Raw genomic sequence first — 17,643 nt, 5'->3', positions numbered from 1 at the left:
GGTCAGTGAAAGGTGGCTTCTACTTTAAAGAACATGTCTGCTGAAAAACACATTTTAGCCCAAGCTAATGCCTGCTGGCTTTGTTACAATCAAGGGCTTATGCTACCTTCTCAGTCAAAGGGCCAGTCAGTATTATGTGTAATTTACTCTTCTGGGAAGCATCAGGACGTTGTCCCGTTTTTTCATGAATCTCATTCCTGGGCACATTATGAAATTGATAAATCGGGATACAGCCAGAACTGCTAATGGAATGCACCACAACGCCCAGAGGACCCATTCCAAGGACTGTCCCAATAGAACCGTTTCCATGGAATCCAGTAATGGGCTCGGAACCTTCTGATCGGCTCATCAGTAATGTTGCCTAACAATCTGACGAACTGAGGTGGCTTAACTGATGCTACGCAAACCTTCCTCGCTGATAATGACGCATGCATTTCAATGAGGCAGTGTCCTGTGATCTTATTCACAAATACCTCTCACATACATTTTCAAAACCAGTACTGTAATATTCAAAACCCTGTGTTGTGGGTACCGTTTGGGGCTATATAGCTCAAGCTCACGGCCTTCAGAAGTGTGGTGTTCATGTGGACCAGTACATAAAAAAAAAAAAAGAAAGCTCATGGTCCTGTTTTTTGGGAGGTTGTGTTAAAGGCTGAAGGCAGTTGTGAAATTTATGGATGATATACAGTAATGTGATACTGGAGACAAACAGTGTGAATGCAAGGTTTTAGATACCATGACGACTCACCATTCAAGCATTATTTGAGTCTCATTTCAGACTTCTGACATAAGAGCAACTGGATAATGGCTGTACGACACTGCGTGCAAGATTTCTTCATCCTGAAGGGGGATTGATGTATATTCATTATTTGCCCTTGCCTCTTTTATCCATCATTAAAATTCATATTAACCGAACCCACAAACTTTCCTTGTCTTCGCTGTGACCCATTTTCTGCTGCTTTAATCCACGTTGGATCATCGCGATCTCAGTGAAATAACTTCCCAGCCGGAGCAGTTTCCCACATGATCTGGCTCTCATTCCCTCTGAATACTTTGCTATGGAGAAGAAACTGTAGTCTTCCATCCTACCACGCTACCACCACAGTGCTGTGAGATCACTTTCTGAGTTGTTAGTGTTACATTCATGGTGTATGGCTATGTTAGCGCCACATTCATGGTGCATGGTTATGTTAGCGTTACATCATGGTACATGGCTATGTTAGCGGCACATTCACGGTGCATGGTTATGTTAGCGTTGCATCATGGTGCATGGCTATGTTAGCGGCACATTCATGGTGCATGGCTATGTTAACGGCGCATTAATGGTGTATGACTATGTTAGCGTTACATTCATGGTGTATGGCCATGTTAGCGTTACATTCATGGTGTATGGCTATGTTGGCATTACATCATGGTGCATGGCTATGTTAGCGTTACATTCATGGTGTATGGCCATGTTAGCGTTACATTCATGGTGTATGGCTATGTTAGCATTACATCATGGTACATGGTTATGTTAACGGCACATTCATGGTGTATGGCTATGTTGGCCTTACATCATGGTGCATGGCTATGTTAGCGGCACATTCATGGTGTATGGCTATGTTAGCGTTACATTCATGGTGCATGGCTATGTTAGTGTGTTGAAAAATAAAACTGTTGTTGGGGTGGTGTGGTAAAAACTCTATGCTCCATGTGCCAAGGGAAAAATTTCATTACAGAGCCCAGTAAATCAGAACTGAAGAGGAGAGGACATATTTAGAGATGAGAGATGGATTTCGTCTGCAGGATAAAAATAAACGCTCACAGTGATGTTCTGCAATATAGGCTGTTCGCTGTACAATACAGTACCCCCATGGCATATATTATCATCAAAATGTGATTTTTGTTAATGATTTTTCGCCATTGTTAGAAATTTGAGCCGTTTCAGGGCTTCAAATCATGGGCTCCTATTCTGCCTGCGTTTTGTACAACACAAAGACTGTGAATGCCAGATGGCATTTCTGCTTCATTTTGTTTGTTTGTGTGTTTGTTTTTGGTGATTGAACACAATCTGTGTACATTCAAACTATAATACAATACAAGTCTTAGCAAAGGTGTTCTTTTTTTTTAGTTCTTGTTTTTGTTATCTGAAGTTGTATAACAGATGGTTAAAGATATAATCTTATCTTTAAATTAGGTTGCCTAATATCGTCCACTTTCAGCCTGCTCATTTAGAATCAATAAAAAAACGAGAGCATCGTTGAAGCTACTTTTGTGACCTATACTACAGAGTATACTATTTTTATATACCGCAGCTGATGAAAATTGGAAAACTTGGCATAATGATACTAAGCAAATATCAAATTAAATTCAATATCTTCCTCTGTCAAACTGCAAGTATGTTTAAATCTACATAATGCAGTTTTTTCAAATCCCGCTCACTCTCTCTCTCTCCTTTCTCTCTCTCTCCTTTCTTTTGCAGTTTTTAACCCCAAGGCAACACTGGAGCACAGCCCAAGGGTAGGTATGATGAATTTCAACAGTGCAGCTTCTACCAAACACTGCTGCCATATTGATTCCAGTGTTCCGTGTTTGAATTGCGCAAGCAGGAAGCTTACACACACGAGCAGACGCTTAAAATGAGATGAACACTTTTAAAAAACATGGTTTAATCGGTTGGATGTGACTCGTCAGGTGAGGTGAGGGCCTGCACTCTGCGCACCTTTCTTTCCCCAGGAAGGGGCACTCTGAGACAAACTGCGCCTTCTATTCACCAGTGTTCTCGGAAGCAGTGACAGACACTTTCAAGGAAATGTGTGCTCCGTGTTATATTTAAACACGGTGATATGTCTCACTTATTCTCACTGATTCAGTCTCTCTCTTACACACACACACACACACACACACTCACACACACACACACACAGACACTTTTGGTCCTCTCTCACTCTCTCTCATGCACACACACATGCATACACACACTTTTGCTCCTCTTTCACTCTCTCACACACACACACACACACACACATGCACACGCACACGCACACACACACACACTTTAGGTCCTCTCTTACTATCTCACACACACACGCACACACTTTGGTCCTTTTTCACTCTCTCACACACAGACACACACACTTTGGTCCTTTTTCACTCTCTCACACACACACACACACATTTGGTCCTCTCTCACTCTCTCCCTCATTCTCCCCGCTCCACCGGCCACACTAGAAGAGGAGGAGGAGTTTCTTTTGTCCACTTTTTAAATAGGGGCCTCAGGAAATGGGCATGAACTTACATGATTACATAACAGTGATTTTTAAATGAAGCTGGGATGGGAAGTTTTGGTTGTCTTTGTCTTGGGAGTAAAAAAAAAAACAAAAACCTAGTTAGTACCAGGCTTTTTCTTTTAGCTGAAAGTTGTATGACTGCAGAATCAGAATGCGCTCTTTGTGAAATCATCCGGGATGACTTGAGGACAGAGAGCTGTCTGGTAAAGTGTGCATGAAAACATTGATTATGGTCGCTGTTTTGTTTTGACCTGTAGCCATATGCACAAACACAGTTTTCTTCATGTTCTCAGAAATACGACTGCTTCAGCTGAGAAAGAAACAAAGAAAGCCCTGTCGGCCATTTTGAAACAAACGGCTGCAATCCAAATTAAGTCAGAGTCCTCAGTCTAGAATATACCCCTGAAGAAATTATGCTGATCTGCCCGCTGATCTGAAATTCTGATAAGTACTTGAGGTTGCTTGGCCGGAGTTCTTACAGATGTCTCCAAATAGTGATGAGAGTTACACGTTAGGCGAATATGATGTTAATGGCGTAGATGAAGGGTCAAAAATATCAGAAAAGGCGCCCACTTCGACACTCAATCTTGAGCCCATGGTACATGTTCCAAATCTAACATCACACAAGTGTTTGTATTTCCGCTTCACTGCTAAGTCTGTAAATAAATGTATCTTTCTTTTCCAACAGAAAATTCCTTCAACAATCAGCCAAAAGTTCAGCGGCCCAAAAAACACAGCTTTTGACCCTCGGGAAATGACTCCAAACCATACTGATGATACCATTGTAACGAAACCAGATAACACCTCTCTCTTGAGGCCAATTGACAACTCCAAAGTGAAAATGACCACAATAATGTTACAGCACAATTTGACCAAAGGTGTCCAATGGACAGGCATCCACGAGGAGCAAGAGAGGCGGAAATCTTTCCTCCAAAGTTTCTGTGAAAAGTTCAAAAGGAATGGTCCCCCTGCTTTGGACCTCACAGAGATGGTGTCCCAAATATACGTGGAGGAGAAACACAAAATCCTTTACTGCGAGGTGCCTAAAGCTGGGTGCTCCAACTGGAAGAGGTCTCTGATGGTCTTAAACGGCCTCGCCACCTCCATGGACTACATCTCCCATGATGCAGTGCACTATGGGAAGCATTTACGGAAGCTGGACAGCTACAACAGGACGGTCATCCAGGAGCACCTCAGCACCTTCACCAAAGTCCTGGCGGTCAGGGACCCTGTGGAGAGGCTGGTGTCGGCTTTTCGGGACAAGTTCGAGCAGCCCAACCCCTACTATCACCCGGTGTTTGGGCGAGCCATAATCCGCAAGTACAGGGAAAACGCCACCCGGGAGGCCCTGCGCTCCGGGTCGGGGGTCACGTTCCGAGAGTTCATCCAGTATCTCCTGGATCCCGATCGGCCTGTGGGAATGGACATCCACTGGGAGACCGTCAACAGGCTCTGCTTCCCCTGTTTCATTACCTTCGACTTTATCAGCAAGTTTGAGACTCTGGAACAAGACGCCAATTACTTTCTCAGGCTGATCGGTGCCCCTGGAGATCTGAGGTTCCCTTCCTTTAAAGACAGGCATTCGGCTGAGGAAAGAACTAGTCCCGCCGTTGTCAACCACTACATTAATCAAGTGCCCCCGACTGAGAGACAAAGGATATATGACTTTTTTTACTTGGATTATTTAATGTTTAACTATACAAGGTCATACAGCAATGTAAAGATTTCTCGATGAAGGTCAAAACCAAACTGAGTTTGTGTACAAAAGTAGCGATCAGTGTTATGCATGGGGAAAATTGACTCCAAAGATGTTCTTCTAGATATTTAAAGACTGTTTTGTTTCTTCCTTAACCCCTTACGTATCGCCCCTTTTCGTGACACAAGCTTGAAAATTACCAACCAAAAATAGTTACTGTTCTTGAATCCTTTTGTCAACAGGCATAATCCAGGTATGTTCTGAAAGAAGTCCAGTGCTCTTGTTACTTGAATACATGGGACTACACACCCATTTATTATTTTTTGTGATGAAAAATGAACTATTTAAACTATTTAAAAATGTATTGACAGTGGACAGAATAAATAACAATATTTATGTGAACTGAAAAGATAACATTCAATGACATTTGACATTTTATGCAGAAAATGGGTCTGTCTGCTTTCTGTCATTAAAAAGAGTTTGCTTTCTTAATTCTGTACTGATTTTATTCCAGACAAAATGACACACACAACAGATAAATATTGCAAAATCTGTAATATCCATGAAAAACAAATAATTGTCACCTTGTTAAAAAAAAAGGTCTGCTAGCAGAGTACATGAGCCGTTGTCTTTAGAAACTTAGGGAAGCAGGAACGGCTCACCTGTGGGGATGGATTGTGATTAAAGTACCAGCCAGTAGCCAATATTAAACATACAGCTTATTGCATCAGTTTTAAATTGCTAAATATGAGTAGCTCATAATTCACATTCAATAATGCATGTGTTTATGTATTTATGTGGGCTACAGAATATGTTATAAACAACATTTTATATTTGCATTTTATTGGAAGGAGAGAGATAGATATATGTTAATATAGAGTTTAATTCATATATAGGAAATTATCGCTCCCTGAATCTAGTGAGGTCAATGTGTGTCAACAACGTTTCAGTTTGTTGCATATCCTTTTTCCGATTGCGATTTGGCCCAACTGCCAGAAAAGAAGACTATCTAGGGCAGTGCAGAAATGCACATTGATTGCATACAGAGGTCTTGTCGGGTCATCGGTGTAGCAGTTCCTGCAGAATGCCAAGTCACACAGAGGCGATTTCAGACACACGCGGTTCCCAGAGGGGCTCTGTCACTCGCCTCTATCAGTTTAGATTAAGGACCGAGTGCGTGCCCTTGCAGACGGTCCTTCGGCACGCTCACCGCGGCCTGAAGGACACGGACGTTTCAGTAACCCGAGCCTAGGAGAGGTAGTGAATGTCCAGGCAGAACTATAAAAGCGAGTAATTGGCCCGCGCGTCTCAGAGGCATGACAGACCCAGCGGTGTTGGGAGAACTGAGGTGAGTAAGTCAGGGGCTCCGTGCTATGCTGCGCACATTTCTATCACCTGGGTATAGTCCAGAGAATTCACAAGGCTTCGCATTACTTTGTGAATGCCAACATTCGTGTATTTCTGCTCAGTTCTTAACTCGTGCATCCATATTCCATATTCAGTCCTTGTGCAGGGTAAATTCCATGCGAAATTGGCCTGACACTGTTTTTGTCAGCGTACCCCGCATTACGGTTGGAAAGGGCGTATCCACATTTTAGTGAGGCAAAATTTTAGCATTCATTTGAATTGTGTTTATTTATGTATTTTAGTGCTGAAAACAAACCACCAAGCTGTCATTATCCGAAACACAGCAGTGTTGTCTTTCACATCTCCTAGACCAAGTGATTTGCCCTTATAGACAGAAAACATGCATTATTTCACAACGTTTTGAGCGTATGTACAATGTTCGATTTCCAAAATAATGTTGCTTGTGTTTGATTGGCATTGCAATCTCCAAATCTTGTCCTCGCACTGTGCCACAGTGCGCAACTTTGTACTGAAGGTAGAGATAGCAAATCACCAGCGACAATGTAGGCTATAATTTAGGGCTGCATAATGTCTTGACGTTTATCTCTTACTGCAGCAGTCAAGTCGCATTAGCTACCGTACATTCAATGTACCACTCAGTATTATAACCATTGATTTTTACTTTCTCGTCTCAATAAAATATATTTCGCACATTAGATATTTATGTAGATTGCGTTTAAAAAATAATTCCCCCCTTACTAAATTCGTGGAAAGCCGTGTCCATGTGCCGGCAATGTGCATGCGATGCATGCAATGTGCATGCAATGAATAATAGCATTTTAATAACGCAATAATTGTTCAATAGGTAACCGTTTCGAGCACGGTAGTCAGAGACAGTGACATAGCCTTTATAAGCAAAATAATAAAACGTGACTTTCCAACTGTCGCGCGAGGATTTACCTGCTCGACCGTATTACGCGCGCACCTCTGTAGGTGGTAGTCGCGTTAAATGAGTCACTGTATTTAAACAACAACTGTCTAGTAGTAAAATAAAGACAAAAAAGTGTGGTGGCTTCTGTGGTAATACAGTTTGTTATAAGCCATGGATTTAGTTATCCTGCACAGCAGTGTTTGAAAGAATAGCTGGCGGAAGGAAATCGTGGGCGGAAGGTACACGCACCGTCCACTGGGGTATATTCCCTGTTACATGCTTATCAATGCCCCCGGGGTCGGTTCAAAACACATTGATTTATCCTCAGCGCAGAAATCCTCTTTTCAACAACATTTTAACTGTGTGAGACAGCCTACAGACACACAGTGAGTAGAGATGAAACGATAAGCCGATTAATTAAACTTTGTAAACTTCAGAAGCGCTTTATCCCATCGATTAGTCCTAGCCACAAGTTCCAAATGGATGTGTCCATTATCGGCTACTTGAGATAGTTTCAGATATCGGTGGCCAGCTTTGATTAATAGTTTATTATTTGTCTGGATTTTGTTATTTCTGCCAATTAATTGACAGTTCATAAATTATTCAGCCATCGCAGGAATGAAAGGAGTTACTGCGGGGAAATAAATCGCGTGGTTGTTTTCGGTAAGTTTGCATTCCCAAAAAATGCTTTCAAACAAAATGTTTCATCAGAATCCTGTAATGTCTTAAATTTGAGCTTGATGTCTGCCTCAACTTACTCCCCTTTAAAGTTTTCCTTATTAGGTGTATAGATGTAGGTAAAGTGTTAACAGTGGGATGAATCATACTGCTGCTTCTTTCAAGTATTTCAGATTTAAAGTTGTCCTTGCTCCTGTAAAAACTACGCGTGCACACATAACAGCACGGAGACGCTCAATCTGAAGTGTGTTAGAAGAAAAACATCTTTGTTGTTGCCAGTACAGAGCCGCTCTGTTTTGTCACGTTTACTTTTTTGCATGGACTTCTGCCAATCCTACAGTGAACTGTTACTCTTGTTTGCAGTCGGATGTTGGTACTCGTCCATCCCATTTGGGATCTGTGTTCATTAGTGTGTGCTCCCATTTGTTCTCGGTTTATCATCAGTCTCCTCACTCACACTTGTCCACAGCAGTGGCTGTTAAGAATAGAAATGGGCAATGCACTGTTCCCACTGCTCAAATGGAACTGATTACGTTAAGAATACATTATACATTGTATCACAATGCAAATGGCGTTCATGGCAGGGGACACGAACTTGAGGAGGCTAGCACATTTTAGCATGTTTGTTATTTACGCTACGCCAATTAAGATAAAGTAATAACCATAGAATATCTCAGCAGGACTCCATGCTGTGAATCGCAGGAGTCTAGCGTCACTCCAGTGGTCTGGTTTTGGGAGCTGACTCCTTCTATTGGGTTCCATTGCGCCTCCACCAGGAGGTGCCTACCCTCGTGCAGCCGAGAGTGCGCAATGGCGGCGTTCAGAGGGATTTGGACTCAGGACTTCTGGAGGGCAGTCTCCGGCGAGTTCCTGGCGACGCTGATCTTCGTCCTGCTCAGCCTGGGGTCCACCATGACGTGGGCGGAGAAGCCGCCGTACGCGGACCGGCTGCTAATCTCGCTGTGCTTCGGACTGAGCATCGCCACCATGGTGCAGTGCTTCGGCCACATCAGCGGCGGCCACGTCAACCCCGCCGTGACGGCGGCGATGGTCTGCACCCGGAAGCTCAGCCTGGCCAAGGCCGCCTTCTACCTGCTGGCCCAGTGCCTGGGGGCCGTGGTCGGAGCGGGAATCCTCTACATGGTGACTCCAGACAAGACGGTGAGAGGGGACTTCGGAGTGACTAAGGTAGGAATGGGAAGATAGGTTACTTACACCGTGCAGGCACTGAAAGTGATAATAATCATAATAATCACGATCAATCAGCACTATAATGTTTCCTCTTCTACAGGGGTTTCCCTCCCGCGTTTAATTTTATTGCTTCGTAAATGCAGTTTGGCAAGTTTGCTAGATTTTGTAATGCAGAAACCTGCGCTTAAGAAGAAATAGCAACTCAATGTTCGGGACAAGTGTTGCTTCAGTTCAGGGGTTCAGCTTGACCACAACCTATGTAGATTCATCGCTTTCCTTTACTCTGTAGCACTCATCCAGTAATATGAAATGCATATTTTATTTAGATGTAAATTGAATCCTGACCTTAAGGACCGGGGTGAAATGCTCTTTATTTATAGTTCAAATGAAGTGCATGTGTAGAGGTCACATTAAGTGAAGAGGTTATTCAAACTGGAGCTGAAAAATGATCCAAGAAATGTGAAGAGGAACAGGAAGTGGGAGTCAGTGGTATCTGGATTATGATTATGAATTTATTATGAATTCATTTGTCAGATGCTGGTATCCAAATTCACATACAAGGCTATATCTCAATTAAAACCCCTCTTGGTGGGACTACAATGGCCCATATTATCTAAGTTTGATCAGAAGAGGGATGTTATTCTTCCCGAACCTCTGTGAACTAACCTTGTGACCCACTACAGTATGATCGATATTTAAAATGTATTATTTAAAATGATAAATCCTCTCAAACACACATCATATTTTGATGCGCAACAGAAATATTGATACAATGACAATGTTTGGTGATAACATATTTCAGGTTTGGTTAGCGATTGAGCAGTCACAAGAAAGAGTACTTAGAAAACAGGACATGTTGTTAGTGAGCCAGTAGGGGGTGCTCTGTCCTATGAACCAAATTAATCCCCAGTACAATGTTGGTGCCATTGGGGCATATGCAAGAACCACTCGCATTAACAGATTAGTTCTTAGATCGCTTAAATCTCTTAAAACAAGCTTAGAATTTTCCCTTAGGCAGGAACAACATTTACGAGTGGACCCGACCAAGTTGTCAATTTACTTTTTATGGTTGAATTTTAAAAAATGATACTGCACACGGGACTGTGTGTGTGTGTGTGTACCAGAATATGCAGTACACACAGAGCCAGTACTGTGCAGGCAGGATAATGGGGAAAGGTCTCAGGGTCATTTTCTTTCATTGTAAATCGTTTGAGTGTGTGAGTAAGGTGAGTGCCGCTCTCGACAGGTCAACCGCATCTCGCCGGGCCAGGGCCTGGTGGTGGAGTCCATCATCACGTTTGAGCTGGTCTTCACCGTGTTCGCCACCTGCGACCCCAAACGCGCCGACCTCAAGGGCTCGGCCGCCCTGGCCATCGGCTTCGCCGTCGCCATCGGACACTTTTTCGCCGTAAGTTCGCGAGTCGCTGCTTTGGATTCTGCAAGAGGCCGTGTTATCGAAATGGTCCACAAAAAAACAAAACAATTTGTTTAAAGTTAGGCTCATCAGCACAGTTCTAACAGCATGTGACAGCGATCTTTTAGAGGTCCCTATTATGAACCCGTTCGGTTTTCATCAGCGTGGCCTAACTTTGCTCTCCCAGGGGCTGCCTTGGTTTACCGCAGTGCCAAGTAATGATGTCATATCCATAGCAACAGCCCCAGAGGAGCGCAGTCTGCCCCCCCCCTATGGGACTGTTTTAAAGCTGCTGAGGGCAGCCTTGGGTCACTGAAGTGATGGGATTTTTCATACTCTTTTTTTTTTTGTGCTGTGTCATGGTGTCTTTTTCCCAGCTTTTGAGCGATTCCAGCGTTGTGAGACGCGTTTGGTGTACGAGCAGCCGACACTTTGGGCGGGTAATGTCTGGTATTTCGGCTGACAGGTGACTGACGGGGCGGGTTTGATGAGCACGGGCAGCAGCGATGCGAGGTGTAGCCGAGCTTTGTGGAGATTGTGCCTACTGCCACCTTCCTCTCGCTCACACAGACCCGGAGTCCGTCTGCCTAGTGTTTCCTAGCAACGGCCGAATGATGTGCTTAATGGTACACATCAGCCTAATTTAGTTTTCAAGGAGTTTGGAAATGATTTCATTACCTATCACACACAGACCAGCCTGTGTGATGCAGGGATGTGTGGGTTTACATGGGCTAATTTCCCCTTCCGAAGGACACTTCCTGTTTTCTCCACAGTGTGCAATTGTTTTTGGTTTCATTGCCATGCCTGATTCAATTTTAAAACACAACAGACACTTTCTGGTATCTCACAGTGCAGATCATATTTCTACATAATTCCCTGAAACATCGTTCATAGCTAATGTACTGTAAAAGCACTGCTTTGCAGAACTTCACGTGTGCATGTCTGTGAGTGTGTATGTGTGTGTGTGTGTGTTTGTGAGTGTGTCTGTCTGTGTGTGTATGTGTGTGTGAGAGTGTCTGTGTGTGTGTATTTGTGCATTTGCATGCGGTCAAATCGATGTGCTACAATCTCACACAAACCGCCTTGCGCTCGGAAGCTTCTAGCCCCGGTACTCTTGTCTGTGCTCTTGTGTCCTGACCTCGGCCTCCCACTCTCTGGTCCGTTTCAGATCCCGTACACGGGCGCCAGCATGAACCCGGCTCGCTCCTTCGGCCCGGCCGTGGTGACGTGGCACTGGGAGGACCACTGGGTGAGAGAGAACCGCAGACCCCCCCCCTTTACCGCGTTCACATCTTAGCGGTATGCAGCCATGGGCAAAGCGGCTATGCCGTGCGTTTCAGCGAGACGGCGACGGAAAGCTCTGCCTCCACCGGCGTGTAATATCGCAGTCCTCAAACCTCCGACGGAACCTTCTGCCGATAGCTCGATTTTCCCAGATTTTACCGTCATCCGTAGCAGAGGGACAAACCGGATTTTGTTTTTGTTTGTTTGTGTCTTTTTGCCAGGAGGTAACGCTAAACTAATGAGACAACGAGTCCTGCTCTTTACCCCATTCAGGTTTGTAAAGTACGAAACACCTTTTCAAGATAACAAAACTAACCCACCAAATCACCAGCGCAACGCTTACATGACGTATAACGTTTTGTCCTGTAGCTTATGCAGCTGCGGTCATGACCTGTTCCGTACCATCATGTTTTTTTTACCATCGACACGTGAACGCCACATTACAGTCAGGCCCAACACGGGCGGACCCAGGCATGGGGTAAACATGCAGAGTAGATTTACATTACACTTATTCAGCCAACACTTTTTATCCAACGCGACTTACCGTTGATTAGATTAGCCACTAGGCTATAGGCAGCCCCTATCTACAATTTGTGTGGCAGCCAGTGCAGACAAGGTTTAGCATGTGAGCGGGGACAGAAAAATGTGTGTAACTACTTGTCCTCGCCCTGTCCTCGCTACTCCAGTTGCTGTCATCCCCTTGCGGAGTAGATGTGTGTCGTAGGCTGGGCAGCGGGAGGTTAGCCTGTGCCGGGGGGGGGGGGGGGGGGGAGTGAGGGGTTCGTGCGTAAATCTACTTGCTCTCGCGGTGTTGGTTGCTGTCATCAGTGGTGCTAATGAGGTTTCCATACCAAGCTGTAACTGAAGAAGGTCAGATATATATGTCATCTTAGTAGCGACACACAGGGAAGGCTGCTGGCCCACCGTGTCCAAGAGCCCTCGCACTGTACCTCAGCTGTCAAAAATAAAATAAAACATTTTACCTCACTGTGATCTGTGGCCGCCCTGTCCTGGGATTACCTTTGCGTCGTACCCCCTCAAAACATTTAAATGGTCCGCATTTATATTGCCATTTTATCCAAAGCACTTTACAGTTGATGCCTCTCATTCACACATACTACACTCACACACCAACAGCGACTGGCTGCCATACAACCAGGGCGGGGGATCGGGCCGACAACCCTCGGACCGCTAGATGACCGCTCTTACCTCCTGAGGTAATGTCGCTAATGAGGCACTGCGGCTCTCATTTCTAACAGGGACTGTGTTTGCTCATGCATATTCCATGTCTGTGAAGTAGATTAAAATAGTTGTAATGTGTTAAGAAATCATCCCGCCCCGCTCAAGACTGAAATTTTCACCTCAAGTGTCAATACAGGCACTTTTCCGTGTGTTTGCTGGTAGTTATGAAACCCGATTTGGCTCTGGTCCGTTACCTTATATTACATTACACCCATCTATTTACAGACACTTCCACTGTCTTTCAAAACAACATGCATAAGCCGTTATGAATAAAAATAAATAAGAGTAAATACGTGCTTATAAGTAAAACAGACAACATCCAGGAAAGAAACAGGTCCATTTTATGTGACATCAGTTCCTCTTGGCACTTCGATTTCTGTCCCCTCTTTATGATGTCACAGAGGCTGGAATCCGGAGCACCCGAGGTCACGGGGGCTTTAGTAAAGACGAGTCTGGCGAGCTTTTGACCCGACAATCGTAAATCTCTTTCTCTGAGAAGCCAGGAACCGGGTGTCCTGGGGCTGGGAAAAGTCTGGGGAAAAAAGTGTCGGAAACCCGCTGGTGTTGGTATTGCGTCTGCTGATTCATCTGCCAATCAAGCCATTGTTTGGCGAATGAGCGCTCATTAATAATCCCGATGCCAGCGCTCGACAGAGCCTCGTCTGCTCCACAGCTCGGCAGAGAGAGGGCAACGGGTATTGATGTTTACGCTCCGCGTTACCTAACAGGTACATTCTGTATGACAGGTGTTTCATCTCGGCAACGTTAATGGTGTCAGTGTTTGTTCTGCGTCTGTGCGGAGCGATGTTTGCTCAGGAAGAAATGAAAAAAATGTCTGGCGGCCCTTTGGAGATGTGTGCTGTGGAAGATCCTCGCCTTCTCTTCAGCAGCAACAACAAAAAGCCCACCGCCGCCCATCCATCCCCCTGGATCCATCACACGCCGTTCTGTACTGGAAATGCCTTTGTAGCAAGCGGTCCACATAATTTTACAAAAATATCTCCGAGCGGCTTTGATGCGCACTCTTCCAGCAAAGCGCTATCAAAGTTTCATAAAGCGGATTTCATATGTGTGAATGTTTTATACATCAGAGAATGAAAGGAGAAGATGGGGGGGGGGGGGGGGGCGGGGAGGGTTGCTCGTAAAACCCATAGGTGAAGAACGTTATCGTTCAGTTTTATATGGCAGGGAGGGTTGGGTGGGTGGGGAAAGGGGTAAGTGTTGGGGTGTGTGGTTTAGGTCTTTTCTCACAGCGCAGTAGGCCTGGGAGGAAATGGGTTTCTGCTGGGCGGTTTTGAAGTGTAGGCTGAGGCCATGCTGGTGTGGTCTCTCCGGGGGTCTCGCGTGTTCTCACGTCCCGTCCCGTTTTCGCAGGTGTACTGGGTGGGTCCCATCATGGGCGGGGTCCTGGCAGCCGCCCTGTACGAGTACCTGTACTGCCCCGACCCGGAGCTGAAGAAGCCCTTCGCGGGAATCTTCTCCAAGGACACGTACCAGGAGGTGGCGGACGGCGGGTTCCAGCGCGACGCGGACGAGCTGGTGTTCAGGCCGGGTCCCGTCCACGCGCGGGACGCCCAGAGGCCCGAGAAGAAGGACCGGGACCCGGCCAGCGAGGTGCTGTCCTCGGTATGACTAGCAAGGAGCGCTGGGAGCGGAGATCCCCCCGTTACACTCCACTGCTGCTCCGTCTCCACCCTCAAAGAGACGGATCTCCTGTGAACCGGCTCCCTCTCAGGCCCTGCCACTCCGATCACGGTCCTCCAGGGCCCGGGGCTCATGGTCTTCCACCCTCCCTTTACCTGGGAGCCGGGCGTCAAGTCCGTCTGGCCATATCGGTACACCTAAGTGATCAGTTAATTACCTGGGAGAAATCAAAACCAGGGCCGGATTTGGGTGCGAGGACCAGATTTGGATATTCATGCTCTGAGGAGACCAGCAGGACCTGGGTCACCGGTCGTTAATTTGGGTTAGTTTGCCCCACAGTACAATGGCAGTGGCCAATGTAGGATCTCACTACCAAGCTCCTGGTTACTGACCCAGTTAAGTTAACTGTAATCACCATGGCAACCAACTGTGGCTCTTACCAGTAATGTTAAGACACTTTACTGGCATTTCACAACAGAGCTGGACTCATGTGTGCCTTCTCTCCTCTTGAGACGTATAGTGTTATTGTCATGAGAGACAGTAAGGATGCTACAAACATGTACTACACAAGGCCTGCTTGAACACGTGGCCTTTTTGTACGTTATCTCTCTTCTCCGATGAGAGCTGTTCACTGTTCAAAGACTCAACGCTGTGCTTGCCTTCAGCAGTGGCTTAGCATAGCATAGCTTAACTACAGTACAGATGCAAGGTTCTTCATTCTTTTAATGAGTTGTTATGTATTTTTTATAGTGTACATCTTCTGGTATGTTGCGGCTCTGTTTCTTTACTTCCTGCTGATTGCTCCATTCTACTGATCTTTTGGGCTCTGATTTCCTGGACTTGAGAAGTGAGTGGTTTTGTGAATACATATTGTAACTGCACCAATGAAATGGTAAATGGTAATTACCTTTCTCTTAGTATCCTGTTCTCCCGAGAGTATTTCCCTGAGTTCACAATTCAACATATAAAACGGTCAGAAAACCCCATTACTCTGGCCAAGATAAATTCATATCGAGGAATGTTATCCCCAGTCTTGACAGCAACCACATATGTAAGAGAAATGGTTAGATGTATTTTTGATAAAGCAATACAAACAATGTAGTTTAAACAAAGAAATTATAAATATGAGCAGACTGAAAATCTTTCTGGTATATTCCATTATATTCAGCGGGCAGATGTACTGCAGAATTTATTTCAAGCCCTGGAGACAGTATTTTCTCTTGATATGTGGATTATTTTACAATAGGTTTTCTGTGTTAGCCTTTCGCTGCACTTCTATTGCGTTGGGTGATGTACTAGATATAATGTAATGGATTCATTGATTGCAGGTTCACACAGGTTGTGACACCCTATTCGTAGAGTCATGATGAATTGGATTTCAGCTGCACTACAGCAAGTTTGCCTTCATCGCTGCTTCAGGTAGTGCAAAGGAGAAGCACTTGAAGCGAGTCAACTGGACCCTTAACTCGCAAGGGAGGAGTTCCACACAGGGGAGTCATGTGACAGGGGTCATGGCTGAGTTCCGGGCAGGGGAGTCATGTGACAGGGGTCATGGCTGAGTGAGAGTGGTGTGATGTCACAATGTGATGGTGTCATGGTGATTTCAGTGCTATGCCAGGGTGAGAAGATCAGACCACTCCCATCTCTTTGTGTATGCACTGGACTACCAGGCGCGAACCTTCAAAGGGCCATTTCACTCTTTGGAATTATCTGATGAAATGAAGGGATTAAAAAAGCACCGGCATGTTTATTTGATTGTATTCACTGGCTTCTTTCAGCCTGTGTTTTGGTTGTAGGGCGAGAGTCTGGTTCGGATGAATAATGCACACTGCCAGGTTTGGTGTTGTGGAGAAACAGAAACGGCGATGCTTCACAGAGGTCCGCGTGTAAACCCAAAGCATCAGCGGGGCAGGATAATGTACGGAAACACAAGTTAAATGGCTTTGAGCCCCATTGATTAGTGCTCTGCAGTCACGAGAGGGACTGCTGCTGTTCAAGCTCCATCTGTTAAAATCCCATTATCACCTCTCCGCTTGAATATGAGACATTTCTTTCACATAGATTTCACTGTAAACTCGCAGACATTTGTCAAGCGGTCCATGAAAAGCGCTGGGTGATTTGACACCTACTAAATGCTGTAGATGTTGTTTTCTTGGCATGAGACATTTGTCTGTTTTTGAGATGAAACAACACTATTCTGATCATAGTAAATACAACAGTAGTGCTTATTAAAAGGAAATATTTATGTTTAGCAATGAAAAATGTCCATCGTTTTTTATTTGAAAAAGTATCAGCCGAATGGGTGTGAGGCTCTACATACACTCTAGCTGAGAAGTAAAGACTTTGTTACAACAAAATTCTAACCTGAAATATGACTTGCATATATATGACTGTATATACATTTAATTTCATGTTTGGTTTGAGAACTATTTTTAAATTCAATATAGTTTGTATTCATTATTATTTATTATTTTTCTAGCTTGGGAATTAGCTGTCTGATTGTTTTAGACATACCCTGTAACTGATCATATTAAAGCAATGGCTGTAGACTCTTAGATGTTAAAGAATTCTTTCCAGGCAAGAAGTGTGGCTTCTCCTCAGAAATACAGCATTCCATTGAGAAGAATTCTTTTTTTACAGGCCTGCTGAAAATGTATCAATAAACATTGTGACTTTATTGACCTCTCAGAAGCGGTTTCTCACCTGGAATTTAATGGGGGTGGGGGAGCGTGACCGGGGTGTTTTAGGGGTGGGAGCGGACCGAGAGATCCAGCCCTGCTGAGGGAGATGGATGGGCCCCGCTAACACCACAGTCTGCATCGCACACCCAGGGCGGAAATTACTTTTTCTTTTTTGTCTTTCGGAGAGTAGTTTTATGTAATCTCATTCCATCACTACGGACACAGAAATGGGTCTTTTACTCTGTCGTGAAGTTGTGTGATTC

At 44.8% G+C, this 17,643-nt stretch overlaps 2 protein-coding genes across 3 annotated transcripts in view; both read left to right on the top strand.

Annotated features, from left to right (window-relative positions):
* LOC133127597 (carbohydrate sulfotransferase 9-like) overlaps positions 1 to 5,460 on the top strand; it is a 73,713-nt gene extending 68,253 nt beyond the window's left edge. The window contains exons 3-4 of the mRNA XM_061240599.1: positions 2,465 to 2,502; positions 3,961 to 5,460. Of these exons, the coding sequence (XP_061096583.1) occupies positions 2,465 to 2,502; positions 3,961 to 5,007 (1,085 nt within the window). The 3' untranslated portion in view covers positions 5,008 to 5,460. The remainder of the gene's footprint in view (positions 1 to 2,464; positions 2,503 to 3,960) is intronic.
* An 828-nt stretch (positions 5,461 to 6,288) lies between these two features.
* Positions 6,289 to 17,346, top strand: LOC133127285 (aquaporin-4-like). Of its 2 annotated transcripts, XM_061240045.1 has the most exons (6): positions 7,575 to 7,632; positions 7,854 to 7,909; positions 8,701 to 9,112; positions 10,362 to 10,523; positions 11,698 to 11,778; positions 14,430 to 17,346. In XM_061240045.1, the coding sequence occupies exons 3-6, from the start codon at positions 8,735 to 8,737 to the stop codon at positions 14,685 to 14,687; spliced, it is 879 nt and encodes a 292-aa protein (XP_061096029.1). In that variant the 5' UTR covers positions 7,575 to 7,632; positions 7,854 to 7,909; positions 8,701 to 8,734; the 3' UTR covers positions 14,688 to 17,346. The 2 variants fall into 2 exon arrangements, with proteins under 2 accessions (XP_061096030.1, XP_061096029.1); XM_061240046.1 differs by lacking the exons at positions 7,575 to 7,632; positions 7,854 to 7,909 and adding an exon at positions 6,289 to 6,316.
* The last annotated feature ends 297 nt before the right edge of the window (positions 17,347 to 17,643 follow it).

The sequence above is a fragment of the Conger conger genome, chromosome 4 (assembly GCF_963514075.1).
Source record: "Conger conger chromosome 4, fConCon1.1, whole genome shotgun sequence".
NCBI classification, from domain to species: Eukaryota; Metazoa; Chordata; class Actinopteri; order Anguilliformes; family Congridae; genus Conger; species Conger conger.
The sequence above is the reverse complement of the archived record's forward strand: the minus strand, read 5'-3'. Positions and strand labels throughout refer to the sequence as shown.